A 20,473-nucleotide genomic window follows, 5' to 3' on the forward strand; every position below is an offset into this window, starting at 1 on the left:
ATGGACAGGTGGGGGGGGGGGGGGGGGAGTACTAGCAGTCATTCAGTCAAAAAGAAAAAAAGGTGCTACAGAATGACTGATTTAAACACGGTTACGTAAGTGCTGGGGGGTCGGACAGCCGTTCCATACATTAGGTGAAGGGGGGGGGGGGGGGGGGGGTTAAAACGGTTCATGTGTTTCATCCCCTGCAGGCTTTACTTTACTCATCGGGGCGAAAAGGAGACAATCGTTTCATCGTGTTCGGGCCGCGGCGGTCTTCATCGTTTCTTTGGAGGTTGGGCTGTGCGGGGAGGGGTGACGGGCCGGCCAGCGTTCATCCCTCCGTACTGGTACTTGGCCTTCTTCTCAGACGGCTTCAGGATCTGACAACAAAACAAACATGTCTGCTGTGACATCACCAAACACGATGCAGCAGGCCCTGGCTCCATTGGCTTCACGGTACCTGGAAGGAGCACATCAGAGTTTCGTCCACGCTCATCATGCCGCCTGCGTTGTCAAACTCCCCACAGTAGTTTGGAGCCGAGAACAGAGTCACCAGCTGCCGCTTGGCGAAGAACTCATAACCATCTTCCACCACCTGGGGGCGTCAAACACAGCGTTCTACCAGAGCCACCTTCATGAGGAACAGAGGAGCCTTTCTGGCTCGGGTTAGGGTTAGAGGTTGTACCTGGTGGGCTCGACAGATTAGATCCAGATCGTGACGGTTGAGGAACTTGCTGACCACGTCAGCTCCAAAGGTGAAGGAGACGCCACGGTCATTCTCCCCCCAGCCCTGCACGTCCTTATCTGGGTCGGACCACAGCAGGTCACACAGGAGACCTGAAGGAGAACAGGAGGTTGGATCAGAAACAAAAAGATGAAATAATCCGACATCAGCCCTCCGACTCCAGCGAGGCACATTCTTCACATCTAGAGTCGCCATAAAAGACCAGAAGAGGATCTGGGAGGCCGCGGCTGGAGGGTCTGGACACCCACGGCCTTATATGGACAAGAGTGCTTTAACCACAGAGAGGCTTCACTTCCCTGAGTTCAACAGGAACTCAGACCACAGGTGGACTCTTCCTCACACCCTGGGAGGGAGGGAGAGCCCAGATGTGGGTGGTCTGAAGAACGTGTAGCTGCTGGAATCAGACCGTTTTCAGCATCACATCTAAACTTCTAAACTTCTTCCTGTAGGCCAACTACAGCTCAGTAAACCTCTTTATGTATTCAAATGTGTTTACACAGGAAGCAACCAATCAGGGACCCCCACAGATGTTCTAAACTGGTAAAACTGTGTGTGTGTGCGTGCGTGTGTGTGTGTGTGTGTGTGTGTGTGTGCGTGCGTGTGTGTGTGTGTGTGTGTGCAGTGAGTTTGCTTAACGTGACCTTTAACACCATGGTGAATCAGGACTCACTGACCAGCAGATGAAGGTAACAGTGGTGAAACATCAGAGGTGACCCTTCGCTCTCGTTACAGTAAAGATCCTGACTCTGTAACGTTTGTGAAGAAATAAACTACAAAAAGTCACTTTGTGTCTATTTCTGTTATTTAAATTCATCCAATCAGGTATTTTCCTGCCTCGTTGCTAGGGAGAGGAGGGCTGTTACCAGCTCAGTGATTTGTCCCTCATTGATCTGACCTTTAGGGTCAAAACACCAATGATGGTCCCTCCCAGTGTGACCAGGACCAGATGTTGGCTGAAACTTCCCAGTGTCCATCGGTTAGCTCCACTGCTAAGCTGGGAGCTGTGGGTGGGGGGTGGGGCTGTTACCTGTGTCAGGTACGTCTGTGGGCCTCATGATCCGTCTGATCTGCTCCATAGACTGCAGGTCAGGAGAAAGCCCTACAAGAGTCCAGACCAGCAGGATGTTGATAAACCTCAACAGGTCATGTGACTAAATCCAACGCAGACGACGTATCCAACAACCCGCAGTACCTCCGTGGCAGCAGAAGATCTTCTCGTCCACGATGGCCGCGATGGGCAGGCAGTTAAAACAGTCGGTGAACGTCTTCCAGAGTTTGATGTTGAATCTGCGTTTACCTGCGAGACCAACAGGACAGCAGGCCGGACAGTTAGGACATTTCTGCTCCTGAGTCCTTAGTGGACATGAACCCAGGCTGAAGGACCTCAGACTCACACTCATCGTAGAAGCCGTAGATGCGGTTGATGGAGGCACACTCGTGGTTGCCCCGCAGCAGGAAGAAGTTCTCGGGGTATTTGATCTTGTAGGCCAGCAGCAGGCAGATGGTTTCCAGGGACTGCTTCCCTCTGTCCACATAGTCTCCTAGGAACAGGTAGTTGGCCTCTGGAGGGAATCCGCCGTACTCAAAGAGCCTCAGCAGGTCTGTGTACTGTCCGTGGATGTCACCTGAAATGGAGACAGGCAGGTAAAGAGACCTTTAGACTCTTATTAGATGTCCTCTGAGGACACCTGTCCTGAAAGCCAGGTTCTTGTTGGAACTGACCGCAGATTTTGAGCGGAGCCTCCAGCTCCAGGAGGATGGGCTGACTCAGGAAGATCTCCCGAGACTTGATGCAGAGGCCGCGCACCTCCGCCTCCGTCATCTGGACGATCTTCCCTGGACGACATCCTCGCACTAGAGGACAAGGACGAGAAGAAGAGGTCAAAGAACACACTCACCTACATCCTGCTCTAGTGTCACACACAATTGGGTTTAGATGAAGTTCACTCTACATATGGGGGCACCGTTTAGTCAACATGGAACGGTCCATGAGGGCGTTGTCAGACACTTCCTGTTGGAGACGGTTCAGGTAACAGGTTCAGCCCAGACAAGGCTGAAGGGGACAAGCTGGAGACACAAGTCTACAGAACTTCTGTTGGACTCAGCGAGTCACCAGGTGTCTTTGCCATGTCTCCGTCTACCCTCATGTGACTTCCTGTTTGGTTACCTGAATGACTAACCCAGCTCAGCTTGGCTTTCGGGAGTCAGAGCCCCAGAAAGTGGGACAACTGGGAGCATCTGCATAAATAATGATTACTCAGGGACTTGAGGAACAATGTCCCGAGGTCTCTCGTTTATTTATACATGAAGTCCGTGTCTGATGTGATGGACAACTTTCATTAGAAACAAATCCCGTGTGACGGAGTTCAGATGAAACTAAACGATGAACGGATGAGACATGTGACCTATCAAAATGGCCTGCATTTGTTTAGTGCCTTCTTAGGGTGCTACAACCCCCCAAGGCGCTTCACAACACAATCATTCACCGCCTCTGTCAGTAGGGATGGGTACCAAATTCGGTACTTCTTAAGGTACCGACCGAATTCCACAGTACCGACTGAGCACCGATTCACGTCATTTGAAACGGTGCCTCGTTTCGGTACCCGTCCTTCATAACGAGAACTTGCCTAGACAGCTGCGTATGCACAAGAGCGTTATGTCGTCGGTCGCTGCGAGCCAGTTGTAAACAGAGTAGCATGGTAGAAAGAACGCACGCTAAAGCTCGGGTCCACTTCACTAAATGTGACGGGTATGTAAGGTTATGAAGTTCATGGTTTTCAACTCCATACAGCTGGCCCCTGGGCACAATAACACCGTGTAGAAAAACCAAGGTCGGGTTGTTCCTCAGACTGTTTACATTCCAGGAGAAGAGTCCGAAGGAGAAGAAGAAGCTTTACTTAATCAAAGTACTTTATTTGTGATTAAAATTATTAAGCAAAACAGATGTTGATCAACAATAATCAAGTGAATGATCTGTGAAATAAATATGTCATGAATTATGTTTAATGAAACCAGGACTACGGTGCAGACATACTGATCCTCATCTCCATAGAAACGCATGACACATTGTTCCAACCAATCAGAGCTTTCGGCTGCCGCAGGAGAATCTGGTGTTGACTTCAAGTGTCCAATCTACTTTACTGAAACTTATCAACAATTCAGAGATATAAAACAAGGCAACGCCATTTTAAGTCAGTTCCATTTTGACTTCAGTTCTGTTCACCATCATCCTAAAGAAAAGTGCAGCCTGGCCGGATGCGTTTTCTTTAAACTAAGAACTGTGAAACGGGAGATTTTCGTCGTTTAACAACCAGACGACGTCCTTTCAAAATAAGAGCACCTGCTGACGCCGCTGAACGGTACCGGGCCGACCCTCCAGACGGGTTTTGAAACGTTGTGATCGCTGCACCGACAGCTCCACCGTACATCCGAGGTTTCCAGACCTGGCAATTCCTGATCTACTTGGGAGACCCCACTGGGTACGTACACGGCAAAATAGCGGCTCATGTCATCACTTTATAAGCCTCGTGATACCTAGTCATAACAAAGACGACCAGATTCGATTACGTCATCCTAGAGAATCTGAACCAGACACACACACTCACACACACGCACCAACACAACATCCGAATCCATTCTCATCCATCACAGAGTAGTCCTGGTAGATTGTTTAGAATTTATAATTCAGAAATTAAAGATTCTCAAACGATCCCATCTCTCTCTCTTTTATTGTCTCAAAGTCAATACAGAGTGTTTAATTAAACTCCCTGATGATAAAAACAGCCTATTCTTCTGTTTATAAAAGTGAACTACTAACAGTGTATTAAAATACAACATTAGATAGTTACATCACTTTAATTCCGTTACAGGTAACTGGGTGATGATGAAACCAGCGACAACGATCTAAGTGAGACATCCTCATCTTAACCTGCTCCGGTAGGTTTAAGATAACGTTAGCTTGATTTGTTAGCTTCCGTTTCACTAATGGTGCGTTCACTTTCTCCTCGGAACTCCGAATTCCCGACTAGAAGAACATGAACACGCTCTAAAGTTTGGCTTCACTTTACTAAATGCGACGGGTGATTGGGTGAAGATGAAACCAGCGACAACGATCTAAGTGTGAGGCATCATCGTTTTAATCTGCTCCAGCAGCTAAATAAACTGTTTAAGATAACGTTAGCTTGATATGTTAGCTTCCATTGCTACCATTGTTATCAGCTAATGGTGCGTTCGCTTTCTCCTCAGAAATTTTAACTTCCCAGTAGGAAAAATCAAATGAAAAAGGACGGCAAACGGAATGAAGATACACAGTAAATTTAGTTCACAGTAAAGATGTTTGCTTCAGTTGAATTATCAGCTTATAAAACTACAAGGACGATGTTAAAATACAAACAGTTGAATGTTATTTATCGTGATATTTATCAAATATGGTTATATATTGAGAAAAATATATATTTAATTATAAAAGAGAATTAAAATAACAAACACTCAAAAGTATCTAAACTTGGTACCGTTAAGTACCGGTATGGATTCCTAGGTACCGGGAATTAGTACCGAATCGATTCAAATGTCAAAGGTACCCATCCTTATGACTGTCAGTGTGCCCCGGCGGAGGCGAGGCCTGCTGAACACAGGCGCCACTGCTCTGTTAGACCACCACCAGCAGGCAAGGCGGGTGGCGTCTTGCCCAAGGACACATCAGCTCAACATAAACAGCTGTTGTACATAATAATAATACATCAGTCCAACGGCGTCCTGATCGTTCTCCGCTGGATCCCTCTGGCCTGGATCATCCTGCTCTTCAGAAGGGGGCTGGCGCTGACTCAGGCCCACTGCTGTCAGACTCCATGATGGAAACTCGAGCGCGGGTCACGAAGACGCCGTCAGGGAAAACCACGGCATTGTTATTCAGTCTTCCTGCTTTGTGAGGGAGGAGGAGCGCGTGTCAGATTCCGACAGGTGATCGTGTCGACACGTGCAACACGACTGGTTTATGCCTGGAGACAGTAAGTGATGATGATGATGAAGAACCCGTGTTCCACCTCAGAGCACAGCATGTGAAAGATGATCCTGGTGCTGGATTTAGAACCAGCAGAATGTAAACAAGAGGTGTGTGTGTGTGTGTGTGTGTGTGTGTGTGTGTGTGTGTGTGTGTGTGTGTGTGTGTTTGTGTGTGTGTGTGTGTGTGTGTGTGTGGGGCAGTAACATATCTGGGTTGGACAGCGGCCTCGAGTCTGGGGAGGATCCCCTTTCGTCACATGATGAAGGTGAGACATTGGAGGGAGGCTCCTCCCACACGGTGACCTTGACTGAGGGGGGGGGGGTCCCTGCAGCCGTGACTCTGCAGCTTTAGCAGAGACGGCGAGGGGCTGGGAGGCAGTACCAACATCCCATCACCATGGAAACGGAGCAAGACCCTTCTCCAGCTGTGAGCTGTTGGTGAGCAGAGTGGCTGCTGCGCCCTGAGAAGGAGAGCACCTCCACCCTGCCGCAGACAGGTTCATCAAACCTCTACCCGAACCCTCGGATCACATGGCTGCACCACACCGCTCTAAGCCACACATCCGGTCCTGCTCGAAACACAAATATGTGACAGGAGTGGCAACAAGTCGGGACTGAAAATCTGAGTACATGTTTACGGAAACGTTCGGGTGGAAGATCGACCCAGGAGAAACCAGAGATGAAAGAAGTTCAAGAACTCCTGGGAGAACCGGTTAGGGTTTGATTCCTATCCTGCCCATCGTTGTTGGACAACCTTTAGACACAGCCCAAGCTCAGTGGTCATGAGACTGAACAGCTTTTATGCCACACTGCCTTAAGGGACGTGTTCAAGCACAACCTTTATCCCCTCACATGAAAACTATCCCAGAAGAGAAACGAGTTTCATCTTAAACTGGAGATTAAAGGTTTGTGGTTCCTACTCGGTGTGAAGGAACTCGGACCTCCAGACACACGTTCAGGCGTTTGTTTCTGTCTCCAAGTGAAAGTCACCGTTATGCAACTAAAGTCCTCTAGCAAAGCGTCCTCCTGCAGTCACGAAGACAAACGTTTCTGCAGATAAGGCCACAAGTTACTAAAGTAATAAGAAAGTACGAAGAGCGCTGAGGAAAGTCTGATTCTTCCTCACAGAAACGCTCCTTGGAGCTAGAATTCTGTCTGCTCGGAGGTTGTTCACCACGTTAGGCCTTCTGGGTTTCTAGTTGGGACTTTAAAGCTCCTGTGATTCAATTATATCTATCTTTAAACTTTAGTGCAAAACTTACTTTCAGCAAATCACCCAGCAGCAACAAGCAGACGTTTAGTCAGCAGATTCATTTTTAACCCCTGAGGGGGTCTTGGACAGCAGTTCTTAGGGGTTGGGACGGTCTTTAGATCTACACGGGGAAAGGAAACGCAGGCCCAGACCTACCACAGGACTTCACACGTGCTTCTATCCCCAGAGTGTTGATGGGAGGTGGTTTGATGAAGCAGCTATCGAGGAAGAGATCTGCTAAATTTCACAAGAAATGGATAAAATCCTCAGAGCTAAACCAGGACTGGTTTTTAAAACACAAACCACCAAGAAACGCATCGTTGCATCATCCTGTTGCTCCGAGGTTCTGCAGACCACAGGTTTGGGACACTAGAACAGCTGCACACAGATGTTCCCCTGCTGGGACCTGAACCTGGAGACTCGACCCCCGACTGACAGCAGCTGTGGGTGTTCAGCAGAAGGATCACATTAGAGCGCCGCGTTAAAGGGCCAAAGGAGCACGTCCACGTTTCTGCAGCTGGGCCGACGTCCTACCCCTCCCTGAGCGTCATCTACATTCCTCACAGCTTCTCCAACCCCTCAGACCTGGGCGGCGCGAGGCTCCACTGCAGCCAGAGAGCGAGTTTTCAAACAGCTGACCTTCTCAGGCTTAGAGCAACAAAAACAAAAGCATTAGTGGATTTATTTCCTAGCTGTGACATTCGCTGCACAGACTGGTGCTTTTGGGTGCAAACAAACCAGCCAGTGTTCCCCGGCTGGTAACCAGCGTGTTCATGCACTCCACGTCTGAGAGGATTGTGGGTAAAGCTGGACTCCTGCCACACCACAGCACTGTTGCAACAGGCCGTCTGAACATACTGGACCAGTCTGATGGGTTTGTCAGAGCTTTCTGCTCAAGTGGAAGTTCAAGACAGGAAATAAACGTCTCTGCTCCCTCATTAGCTGTAAACGTGTGTGGAGAGCCAAAGTCGCTGCCTCTAGTCAGATGAGTTCACTTCGGTAAGGCGTCCACGGCTCAGACGGGACATAAAAGACAGGTCCGCAGCAGCCAGACGGCTTTGGGAAGATATTACCATATATGGGCTCCAGCGTGCAGTGGAAGGAGGAAGTAGTGAGTCAGGATGTAGAGGCAGTGCTCCAAGTGTCCTGGGCTGTCTGAGCCGGGGACAGAACCAGCTGAGCAGAGTGACGACTTTCAGCTACGTCCCAACCCGGCCTGCTGGTTCCAGATGAAGTAAAACCAGCAACTCGCTGAGCTTTAGCTCCCTGTCTGCTGCTGCTTCCAACGCCGCTGAGCATCAACGAGCCGTTCCATGAAGCACGGTGACAAGTTCTCCAGCTCCTCATGAGGGTCACAAAGCCTTTCTGGGTTTACAAAACCAGTGATTCAGACCGACGCTGGACTCGTGAGAGCAGCGACGTGTAGCACGTAGCGGTTAGCCACCACTAGTCACTGGAAGCCTTCCCTCTGGCCACATCCCAGAAGGGTCGCGCCACTTTGCTCTGCTTCAAGTTTACTTCTACACGCCATGCTTCTAGAACAGCTTATCAGACGAGGCCAGGCAGGAAGTCAAACACAAATTTGTGTCAAACATCTGGAAACGTTGCAAATAAGACACTGATTTCCAGTCCAGACCACGAGGGACCAGCTGCATGGAAAATTGTGTAATAAATGACACCAGTGGTACTCAATAGGTGGTCCGCGGGCCGGACTCGGCAAGGAGCCCCTTTAAATACAGGAGGCCTGCCACAGCGCCAGCTCCACGTACTCCAGCAGCAGGGTTTAGGGTGGTGACCAAGACTGGTCTGTGGCAACAGCTCGTTAACGCCAACTGGGACTTTGGTTTCAGTGGTTTCTGTTTATGAAACATGGTGGAGTCTGAAAGCAGCTCCCGTCTCCGCCACGGCGGTCAGCTGATCTGAGCACCGAGAGAAACCCGACAGACCTCCAACCTTCCAGAACGGCACCACCTCACCAGCAGTTATTCACCACTAAACTCCCGTGAGCAGAGGAAAAACGTGAAAACAGATCTAATTCACCACATTTGGCTCGTTTTCATTCAAATCTTTTTTTATTCATATGAGAAGTTTTTTGTTGCCTTGTTTTGGAAAATGACCTGAAAGTTATGATATTTTAGCGTTAAAGGCTTTTTAAATGGGGTCCCGTCCGTGTTATGCTGCTATAGGAGCATCTTTGTGTCATCAGTGTTTGTGTTTCTCGTAGGAGAACGGTGGTTGAGCTAACTACCGTCGGACCAGTCATGCTAGCTACAGGTTTCATACAACAGGGTTATTTAAATGACTGGATCGGGTTCCTTGTCAGACGCTCATGGGGAGTAGCCAGTCATGTTTTCTCTACTTGAAGCAACTTTCTGCACTTGGAAAAGGATCATTGTTCCTCTTCAGCCTCCATCTCCTCCTAACCCTGCCTCCTCGAGGCAGATGGACAGCAGCGGCTGCCGTCACACACAAACAGGAAAATGTGCAGAGAGAGGTTTTTCACAGAACAGCAGAGTTCAGCAGAAATAGGACTTTCAGGCTTGCTCTCAGATGTTCGGATGCATGACTGTGCGTGCTTCAGTCCCTGCAGCACCAATGAAAATGCCCCGTCAGACCTTTATTTAGCCATCCACCTCCTTTCTCTGGAGCTTGGCCCAGGGCCAGCAGCTCCCCTCTCCCACGCAGGGGCAAATGGAAAACAGTGACCCTTCAGAGAGCGAGGAGCAGCAACTGTGGCACGAAGCACGGTGGCGGCTGAAATCCCAACTGCAGCAGCGTTGGTGAGCAGGCTTTGCACTTTCAGGACATGTTCTGTTCACGTTTAAGGGCCACTTGTCAATGGCCGTCTTTGTCAGGGGAAAGAAAGGATGAAATTGAGAGGAGAGACAGAGGAGAAGCTGACGTGGGCGTTGGAACAGACAGAAATGAGAGAAGGAAGCATAGCTGCAGAAGGGGTGGGGCTTTAGAGAGCTTAGCTGGGCAGCTGAAAAGCCGGGGTGAGCTCTATCTGCCCCGTTCGGTGCCGGGGCGAACGCTCCCCACCACACAGACTCCACCATTGTTGTCCCATAACCGATCGCCACAGCAGCAGCCTGAAGACCGACGACTAACGCAGCTTCACGCAGACAGGAGCAGCAGAGGGGAGTGGACACAAATAAAAACCTCATTACAGGTGTGGAACGCTGAAAAGCCAGTTTTAGTTATCGTCTCTGATTGTAATCCATCAGAGTTTGTTTGTTTCATGCAGGCTGAACATGAATAGTCTCCTACACCGATCTCCTGCTTCAGCTTCTGATAGAAAACAGACGGTGAAACTCTAGGATTAGAAAATCCTGACAGATCTACGTCACACTGTCACCAACATTCATGGACTCACCCGTCTGGACTCACGACGGGGAAGGCTGTTGTTGGTTTAACATCCAGGAAACGGCAGAGAACGTCTCAACTAGTAGAAGCTAACCGTTAGCATTAGCAACTCCAGCACGCAGCAGAACTCCTCCAGCTTTGTTATAAGTGGAGATAAAACATCAGTGTTGCAAACAGAGTCAGCGGTAGAGTTGTGTTGCTGTCAGCCAATCAGAGCAGAGATGTCCAAATATCAGGAAGTAAGACTCCCAATTCTGTCGTCTGAAGCTACTTTCTCCTCCAGCCGACATGTACTTCCTGATTCCGGCACATCTGAGAGCCCATAGCAAATGTGTTGATTTAACATGTGCTCCTCACCTTTAAGGGACGCGGTTTCCAGTTTAGTGCTTTACTGACGTCGGACTGGGACAGAAAATGTGATGTGAGCATCCCAGTTAGCCGATTAGCTCTGAACAGAAGCGTCTCAGACAGCATGTTTTAACTTTAACACACAAAGACCAAATAAATCCTTTTAAGGAGATCTAATCCTGCTCAAACAGACGTGTGCTGTTATTTAATTGTACAAAGGCCTCTGTGAGCTGTGAGGTTACAGAGTTAGAGGGATGGAAAGAGAAACCCTGAAACCGGAGATCATTCATTAAGGGAAGAAAAGCCAGTGGAAAGATCAGAATCAGCAGTAAATCTGGAGTCCTTCAACTTTGTCTGTAGCTGTGAGGTGAACAACAGAGTTCATGTGCAGCTCTGGTGCTGCTCTGGTCAGTGTGACGTGGAGCTGGAGGGTGGCAGGCTCAGCAGATTTTTATTCCTGCAAATGTCCTGATTAAACCCGTTTGTTTCCATGTAAGGTCACAAGCTGCAGAGGCACTTGTGCCGCCCGCCTTAAATAAAACAAACAAAGCCTCTTTGCACCCTCCCCGCTGAAGTTAAAGGCCTCGGTTCAGATCTCCACCTGTGCTGCTGGGGACCACCACACAGAAGCTCTAGTTGCTGATGGGAAAGTGAACGCCAGTGCTGGATCCCTCACACACACACACACACACACACACACACACACACACACACACACACACACACACACACACACACACACAGCGCTAACAGTGACGGCAGGTCAGCTGGTACTCGGAGTGAAACCATAAACCTGCAGGTGACCGAGCAGCCCGTCTATCAGCTTCAGCCCGAGTCACTGAGCGAGCATCTATAAACACCAGAGAGCTGAGCTAACGTCAGAAGAAGAAGAAACATCATGAAAACATGTCCTTCCACACCGTTAGACTGCTGGAGCTCTAAAGTCTGCATCTTTACAGCTCAGATAAACTATCTGGTACAAAATCACGTTTCTAATACACTGTTGTTATTTCTGCTGACACGAGTCTTTAGTTGTTGATTAATCTTGTAATATAGAAGTTATAATATAGTTTTCATTGCTTTTCCATGTAAAAGCTGTTTGTATTTTCCAGAATGAATGTGTTTTATGTCATAAAAATAGAGAATTTTAAATATTACACCCTACAATGGGAACAGCTGCTTTTGTGTTTATTAAGGCCATAACATACACGGGGCTTTATTTTGAAGGGGTTGTTTAAAGGGAAGTACGTCAGATGATGCAAAGGAAACAAAAATGGTGGATGGACTGATTGATCTCAAATGTCTTCAGCAGTTGCATCAAATAAAACTGTTTACAACTGAAAAACTGATTTAAACAACTCGTGAATGACCCGCTTCATCCTCCAAGTGTTTTTTCCTGATCTGCAGGTCAGATTTTCATATCGACCTTCTCTAATATTCCAACATGTATGGATGAGAAACAGCGACAGACCGATGCAGCAACCCCGCTCTGCTGCAGATAAAAACTACAGCACACACATCTGGAAGCCACGTCACTAGGGACGCTCCGACCATCACATGGATGGGCGATCCATTTCCTAAGTTGTTACGAGTACAACACACTACATGATGTGGGAAAAAACAAACAAACATCACCTGAATAATTTAGACAGGTGCATGTGTGACGCCACACACAGGGTCTCTGCTGGCTACAGAGTGAGAGACAGGCTGGTGGGATCGGCTCGGAAAGGCCTTTATCAGAATTTGCTGATCACGTGTTTTTCATGGAAACCGGCTGATTTTGATCGTTGGCCGATCAATGGGAATTGATCCGATCAATGGGAACATTCCCACACTGATGGAAACTAGTGGTGCCGGGGGAATAATCGGATTCACATCCAAATCGAGATCTTTAGCTGAAGATTTTGAATCAATCCAAATTTTCCAAGTTTTGTTTCTTTCCCAACGCTCCCCAGCGTATTCGCTTCTCGTGCTGTTTGTCAACCAAAGGCGTGGACTTCCAGGGAAACCCACCCCGTCCCATCCCAGCTCACTGCATCACAGACACCTGCAGATTTGTAGTTAATCCTGGAACGGACACTCCTTCTTACTGACCGTATGGATTGTGAATCGATTTTGAGTCAGAATCAAGCTGAATTGTGAGTTGTTGTGAGATTCACACGTCTAATGGAGAAGTTTTCTGACCTGCAGGAGACATTTCCAGAGAAGTTTCTGCTAAAACTAGACCCGAATGTCAGCCTAGAACGTTTCCTCCCCTACAGAAGAGAGCCGAGTGGATCTTCAGCTCATGGTCCTAAATTATTAACCGTCTAATATTTACTGTTCAGCTGCTGCCATGGGAGTCCACGAGCAACAAAGAAGAAGAACAGTCTGGTTTTTCCTTGGTGATGCCAAGAAGATGCAAACCAACAATACAAGACTAACTAGTCTTAGTAACACAGCTTGCTGTAGATGTGATACGCGACTGGCACCGGAGTCACAGATGCCTTCACTCAACACAGCCTTTAAACTTTAACTCAACAGATCATCCATGTGAATAAAAAGTGTGGTGTACTTAGCTGCCAGGAGAGAGCAGAGCGTGCCTTGGCTAGTAGAAGCTAACCGTTAGCATTAGCAACTCCACAACACAGCAGAACTCATTCAGGCTTGTGTTGTTTGTGGAGACATCCAATTTGCAAAGCAAAGAGAGTCAGTGGTAGAGTCACATTGGTGTTAGCCAATCAGAGGAGAGCTGTCTGAATACCAGGAAATACTCACTTCTACTTCCTGAAACAGAAGTGCAACAGCTTTTCCCCTCACACTCACACGTTATTCACTTATACTAGAGACCAGTGTACATGTGCGTAAAAGAGGAGTTAAAACGAGTTTATGTGTGTGAATAAACTGTCTCCCTACGCTGTGATCCTCTAAACTCAACAGTCATGAAGACGGATGAAACATTTCCTGAGAGGTTTTAATGACCTGTAGTTCTCAGGCTTTAAAAAAAACATGTTCTAACCCTTTGGGAACCAGTCACTTCCACTTGTTTCCATCATTTCTTTTGCTGGTGTCCAACTCCAGCAGCTCTTGGGCAAGAGGTGGGGGCATCCTGAAGAGGTCTCAGTCCATCACAGGGACACAGAGACAAACAACCAGCTGAAAACTCACCTGTTCAGGCTTTGGGGTGACCTTTCTCCTCAGTCTGCTCTTATTCCGCCCTTCCCGGGACCCACTGCCCCTCATTTTAAACATATACTTATTATTAGAAATCTTTTTTATATTCTAATTTTATTTGTTTTGTGAAGTACCTCAAGATGTTTTATCTTGAGAGGCTTTACTGTTCTCACCCTTTAACTGGTTTAAAACTGTTTAATGTCTGATGCACTCTACAATCAGTGTTGTTCCATCATGACTAATAAAACACCAATAAACATTTGGCCCTTGCCACCTTTAGACCCTCCACCAGAGGGCAGCAGACATGAATGGACTTCATTGGTAGGTTTCCGAGGAAGGAACTAATCCTGATACTCCATCTGGACTCTTTAAAGATGTTTGATGTGAACATAAATATATATATATATATATTTGATGTGAACATAAATATAAGATTGTTTCTTGTGAAGTTCTGGTCCCAGATGATCTCCGGACCAGCCCTGGTTCTCGGCTAGATGGTTTTGGATTTAGATCCGTCTAACCCAAACAAGCTCGGAGCAGGTAAATGATGTATGACCATAAACCAGGACTGCACTGTTGCCTCGCAGCAAGAAGGTTGCAGGTTTGAATCCCGGCTGCAGCCTTTCTGTGTGCAGTTTTCTTCTCCTCGTGCATGCGGTCTGTTTGTCCATATCTGTGTTTTGTTTAATGAAAAGAGGAAACTCCTGTAAACTAAGTCTCCAGTTAACCCAGTACGCATGTTTTTGGTCTATGGGACGAAACCTGAGGAACTTGCCTAGAGAGAACATGCCAACTCCAAGAAGACAAGTGTGTGAACTAGAGCTGAAACGATTCCTCGAGTACCTCGAATAATTCGAGTACAAAAAATCCTCGAGTCAAATTCTCTGCCTCGAGGATTCGTTTAATTCATATTTAATTAATTCATGGCTTTGCAATCGCCCGGGGTCATGTTTCACCCGGACCGAAATAAGTGACGCACATGCCCACTGGACTGAATGCACACGCGAGTAGCGAATATAACTTAACTTTCTCTTAACAACTTGGACCCCGGTGGAGTGTGAAAAAGACAGAAAAAGTCAAAGGTGTGGGACCATTTTTCACGTCGTAAGGTGGAAAACGTAGTCCAGTGTAAATACAGTAAAATGGATTTAGCCCACCACACCACCACATCCTCCGTGCTGCAGCACCTGTAAATGTCTCTTCTGCAAGCGGACTCGGAGCCTCTACAAGATAATGCTTTTTAGCCTGTTTTTCTATATATTCTGCAGACACCGTGCGACTTTTTCGTTTGTAGCGCTCAGTTTCAGCTCACACCGTACGTCTGGTAGCAACACGTCGGACTTAAAATGTGCTAAAAATAGCAGTTTTTACACAATATGTCGGACTTTCTATTGTGTTATTGATGTCCGTTGTCCCTCGGGGTTTCTGCAGGAGGACACGGGTATTTATGAGTGGCGGAGGAAAACGAAAGAAAGTAAATAAATGTTTTGTGATCAGTATAATTTGACAAAATCACAGCAAACATGCTTTTGGCAATCCTTGTTAGTGTGAGAAAAAAAGTGTGGAAATTAAAACGGACGTGTGTTAAAAGGGAAACAGCCGGCGAGCTGTTTGCTCCGTGAGCGGTTCTGGTTCTGTTTGGGCCGCAGCCGCTCGCAGCGTTATCCTCCTAGTTTTTGTCTGGCTTGCAGGCTAGCAGATTCTCGCACGAGGGGAAAATCGGCTCAGGTTGTTTACTTATTTTTTGCACAGGCATTTGTTTACTGTGAAGTAAAGTTGAAGTGCTGAAGTTTTGCAAACTAATTTTGAATAAAACTTGAAGAATAACTGGCAATTGCTTGCTCATTTTAAAAGGTCTTTCATAATTATAACATGCTATTTGATATCAAATCACTTTTATTGTCACGTCACATGTGCAGGTACACTGGTACAGTACATGCGAGTGAAATTCTTGTGTGCGAGCTTCACAGCAACAGAGTTGTGCAAAAATACAGTAATGTAAAAACAAGTAAAATATAAAAATGGCTAATCTAAGTATACAAATGAATAAAGTAAACAATAAGATAAGAGATATCAAATGTACAGAGGCTGGTATGTGCAAAACAGTGGCATTAATGTACATTATGGAGCGTGTAATGTTGGAACTTGGTGGAGCTCGCGACGAGGCAGCCATACTCGGCGCCATCTTGGCTCATCAATATATGATATAAAGGTTTACAAACACAAAAGGGTAATTTATTAGAGTACTCGATTAATCGAAAAAAAGATTCGATAGAGTACTCGATTACAAAAAGATTCGATAGCTGCAGCCCTAGTGTGAACACACTTATTGATGCGTGAAATCACACGGCCAAGCCCCCGCCCCCCAGCTTCTGGCTGGGGGGGGAAAGAAGACGTGTGACTGCATTAAACACCGTCGTTACCATAGTCAGCTGTCAATTAGCCGAGTTAAATGACAGAGACATGACATCTGTCAGCATGTAGCACACATAGAGCTGTAGGCTGCACAAGTAGATGAAAGAACAGTAGCGTATCACGTAGAAGTTTCCAGCTGATAAAATGTGCCGAAGGACAAGGAGACGGTTTGTCAAAGGCAAAGTCTCACGACAGAATAAAAAAGTAAAAGATCTGTCCCACATGTCCAGACACGGACAAGTTCTAGTCATCTAATGACTTGTATACTCTAGTAACCAGATTACAAAAGTTTATTTTCACATAATTACACAAAACGTGTTGTGTAACTGAAACGGGCGTCTTCTAATGCCATTCATGTTGTGTTTACTGAACTCCGGGTTTTCAAATATAGAAAACATTTTATTTACCATTTGTCCCTCCTGAGATCTGGAGGAAACGCCCCAGCCCGTCATCACACAATCACACCATTTAGCACCACGGCAGCGACATTCAGAAGCTGTAATTAACATAGTAGCTTAAACGCTCCTGAATGTGTGTGTGCGTGTGTGTGTGTGTGCGCATGCGTGTGTGCATGCACGTGTGTGCGCGCGTGTGTGTGTGTGCGTGTGTGCGCGTGTGTGCATGCATGTGTGTGTGTGTGTGCGTGCATGCACGTGTGTGTGTGTGTGCGCGTGTGTGCATGCATGTGTGTGTGTGTGTGCATGCACGTGTGTGTGCGCGCGTGTGTGTGTGTGTGCACGCGTGTGTGTGTGCGCGCACGTGCATGCACGTGTGTGTGTGCATGCGCGTGTGTGTGCACACGCGTGCATGCACGTGTGCTTGTGTGGAACTCAGAAACAAGCTTCTGATGCTGAGAGTGAATTCTTCTCTACACTGGAGAAAAGGTCCTTTACTTGGTGGACAAACACATTCCTGCTGAGGCGGAACAGTCACCGGGGTCTGGCTGTGGCTGCAGATGTAACCCGGTTAAGTAAACAGCTACGGGGACAAGTGGAAGCCGGTCGGAGCAGAGGCCTTTTTGTTGCTGAAAGGTCAAGTCCTAAAATAAAAGCTGGTTCCTAGAGAGGACACGCTGATACACCGTCTGGGTTGGGTGAAGCTCACTCTGGTTTACTGGGCTGCTCTTACACCTCTCCTGGTCTGGAGAGCACAAATCCAGTTGACTTTAACTGTATTAGAACACACAAAGTGATGAAAGCTGAGCAGCAGCCAGGGTCTCGCTGTTTAACACAGCTAACGTGCTAGCACCGCTGGAGACGCCACAGACAACTTGGACATGAACACCAAATGTAGTGGAAGTCCAGAGAGCTGCTGTGATTCATGCAAATGAAAACATAAAGCTGTACTAAACTAACAGCTGCTGCCTTTGGAGGAAGGACAAAAGCATATGGATAACCACGAGTAGATGGTTTTGTTCGATTGTTAGGCTTCCTGTTCATTTAGCTGCCCGTCTTATTCTTTACGTCCCTGCAGGGCGGTGCTCCTACCCGTCTGTCTGACCTACTCACCTGATGAAGGTAACTGCAAGTCCAATTGCCTTCATCTAAACCGTTTGGATTACTATGACCTGGATGACTGACAACCTCCATCAGCATAATACTTTGGTCAGTTAAAATAATACTAGATGAGGCTAGTAAAGGATTTAAGTAAATGAAAAGGCTGGACTCAGATGAGTGATTTTCAGTTTGTTCAGGAGTCCAAACTTCAATAGAAAGATCATCTGAAACAAAAATAATCCAGTTACATCTTAAAACACTTAATCTAAAATCATCTACCTAAATAAAAAGTTTGCTTCAAGATAAACAAGAATATAAAGCGAGAAAGTTAAAGGAAGGGTATCATGCTCGAGGCACACATCTGGAAGCTTTTAGGGTCAGACGATTGCTGCATTTCCTAGATCTCCACAGTCCGCTGTTTAAGAATGAAGGCAACCAACAACAGAGATGACACCTGGCACAGGTGATCATCTGTTAATGCAGACAGTTAGTCCAAACCACCAGCCAATAGAAAACAAGCCTGTTTGCATCAGAGCCACAGTCTGTGAGCTTTTACCCAACAACCCAAATCAAAGTTCTTGTACGACACAATCAATCGTAATGTTAGTTCACCAAGGACTCAAGTACACACACACACACACACACACACACACACACACACACACACACACACACACACACACACACACACACACAACAAAAGGCAACAAAGGGAGAAAGAAATCATCTCACTTGGGTCAGGACCTCTCATCAAGCCATCCAACTCATAACAGTGGTGTGGGAGCAACAACAGGCATTTCTTAGAAAGTTTCCTTTCGTGCTGAATCAACAGTTAGAAACAGGACGAGCTGTTTTAAACACATTTAAACTAGATCTCTTAAAGTTTGAGGGTTTGGTAAGGTTTCGGGTCAGATGTACCCTGAATGGGCCCTGATGGAGGTTTGTGGTTGTGTAAACACTCCTCAGCTGGAGAAGCCAAACAACCAAATCTCAGGAGGGGAAAAATCTAAATTTTTACTTTATTTACAAACTTTGTGTTTAACGCCCGCAGCCACCCAGCAAAGGGACACATCCTCCGAGAACAAGCCTCATGTTGAGGTTTCCGACTGATTAAAACAAGAAAACCAACACGTTTGTTGTGGCAACAAAGCCGGCTGGCGCCAACGTTCGAGTCCGGTTAGGACCTGGTTGACACTCGACATTACCAAAGATGGTGGTGACTAGGAGTTAGACAGATAGAATAAATATAAATATCTTTGACAAAGTGACGAGAGGTTTGCTTTAGCGCCCGACGTCCGTCCCTTCCCGGCTAGCGGAGACACAAACACTCCGGTTACTTCTTCCTCAGCACCAGAGTCCCAGCCAGCTCCACATTTCAGCCCGGCAGCCGTAAACGACACATTCTGGCTACTAGTTCAGAAAATACCTGGACGATGCTAAACGAGGCGAACTGACAAGGTGTGTCATGACAGAAAATTGGTGTTTGCTGTAGCGCCCGCCTACGCCAGCACATAAAAGCAGGTTTCATTTCTCTAATCTAAAGATTAAAAGCCCCGCGGCGACACCAGCACGCTGCCGGTGTCGGGTGTTGTTGAAAACTTACCCTCCAGAAGCCTGGAAATCAACGAGTCCACGTCCAACTCCCCCTCCGCCATTTCTGTTAGGAAGAGCTTTGCCCGCCGCAGTCTACAGCAGGCCGTGAAACCACGCCCACAAACGAAACCCCTCCCATTAATACAACAGGATGCATTCAAGTGGAACTCGGAATTTTGGCTTTCTAGTGACAAGTGACGTTCGAATTTGGGAATCTAGACAGAATTTAACAAACATCGGTTATGCTTGGGTGAATTCATTGTTCCAAATGTAAGAACAAAGCACCGCCTCACGTGTGTGGTGAGAGAGAGATTAAGACACCTCCGATCTTCTATGAATATTCATTCATGTTTTATTCGTTTTTGACGTTTATGACGTTTTTTAGTCATACGATGCTCTGGTTTCTGATTTAAAGCAAAGTTTCACATTTGGAGCACATTTTTATTAATTTCTGATCAAATCCAACTCGCACATTGTAATTTTTATTCATTCATGTTGTTTTCCCTCATTGGGCAGTTCTTTAAGCACATTTGAACATATTCAGAGAGTGAAGAAATTAGCTGTTTTACTTGTTCAGAATAAACTGACAACGGCTTTATGGCGACAGGCTCTGGTTTATTTTCCTACAGCGCTCTCTACTGGTCAAACTTTCACTTGTTAATATTCATGGTGAACGTTTCGTGTTATTGTTTTTTTCGTGTTTGTTGGTCGTAAACTAATAATAATGAACAAAAACTGCAAGCCTTGCTAATGTGAAAAGGTGGCAGGTGCAGAACCAAGGGGATGGGATCCACACCAAAAAAGATGAACCAACAAAATGTTGGCAGAGACAACGTAGCACATGTTAAATCCTAAAGCATTAAAAAAACTTTACATTTAACATTAAACAACAACACAAAGTAAGTTATGAATGTTGTAAACCAACAGTTTTAAACTGAGGAAAGTAGAGTGACACCTGATGACCCACAGCAGATGTGGATCCAAGGCCCAGCCAACCACAGGGCTGCCCTCTCCCACATCCTCCACAGCAGAGGAGGTCTGAGGTCACCACCACTCACCTCCTCCCCTGATCCAGCTCCCCACCTCTCTCCCTCCAGGAGCAAGGAAGAGGTGAGGAAAAAC

At 46.8% G+C, this 20,473-nt stretch overlaps 1 protein-coding gene across 1 annotated transcript; it reads right to left on the reverse strand.

Annotated features, from left to right (window-relative positions):
• Positions 1-142: 142 nt before the first annotated feature.
• Positions 143-19,507, reverse strand: LOC107376753 (serine/threonine-protein phosphatase PP1-beta catalytic subunit). The gene is made up of 8 exons (XM_015946010.3): positions 19,362-19,507; positions 2,450-2,581; positions 2,122-2,352; positions 1,920-2,024; positions 1,755-1,826; positions 668-819; positions 443-577; positions 143-362 (listed from the first exon to the last, which is right to left on the reverse strand). The coding sequence occupies exons 1-8, from the start codon at positions 19,411-19,413 to the stop codon at positions 258-260; spliced, it is 984 nt and encodes a 327-aa protein (XP_015801496.1). The 5' UTR covers positions 19,414-19,507; the 3' UTR covers positions 143-257.
• Between the last annotated feature and the right edge of the window lie 966 nt (positions 19,508-20,473).

This window comes from Nothobranchius furzeri, chromosome 14 (genome assembly GCF_043380555.1).
Source record: "Nothobranchius furzeri strain GRZ-AD chromosome 14, NfurGRZ-RIMD1, whole genome shotgun sequence".
NCBI lineage: Eukaryota > Metazoa > Chordata > Actinopteri > Cyprinodontiformes > Nothobranchiidae > Nothobranchius > Nothobranchius furzeri.

Excerpts from the sequence above, each read along its gene's own strand:
- LOC107376753 (XM_015946010.3), bottom strand. The coding sequence starts at position 19,413 with ATGGCGGAGGGGGAGTTGGACGTGGACTCGTTGATTTCCAGGCTTCTG. Across the intron at positions 2,582-19,361 it reads GATTTCCAGGCTTCTGGAGG|TGCGAGGATGTCGTCCAGGG; the intron begins GTAAGTTTTCAA and ends CTTGTCCTCTAG. Across the intron at positions 578-667 it reads TAATCTGTCGAGCCCACCAG|GTGGTGGAAGATGGTTATGA; the intron begins GTACAACCTCTA and ends TGACGCCCCCAG.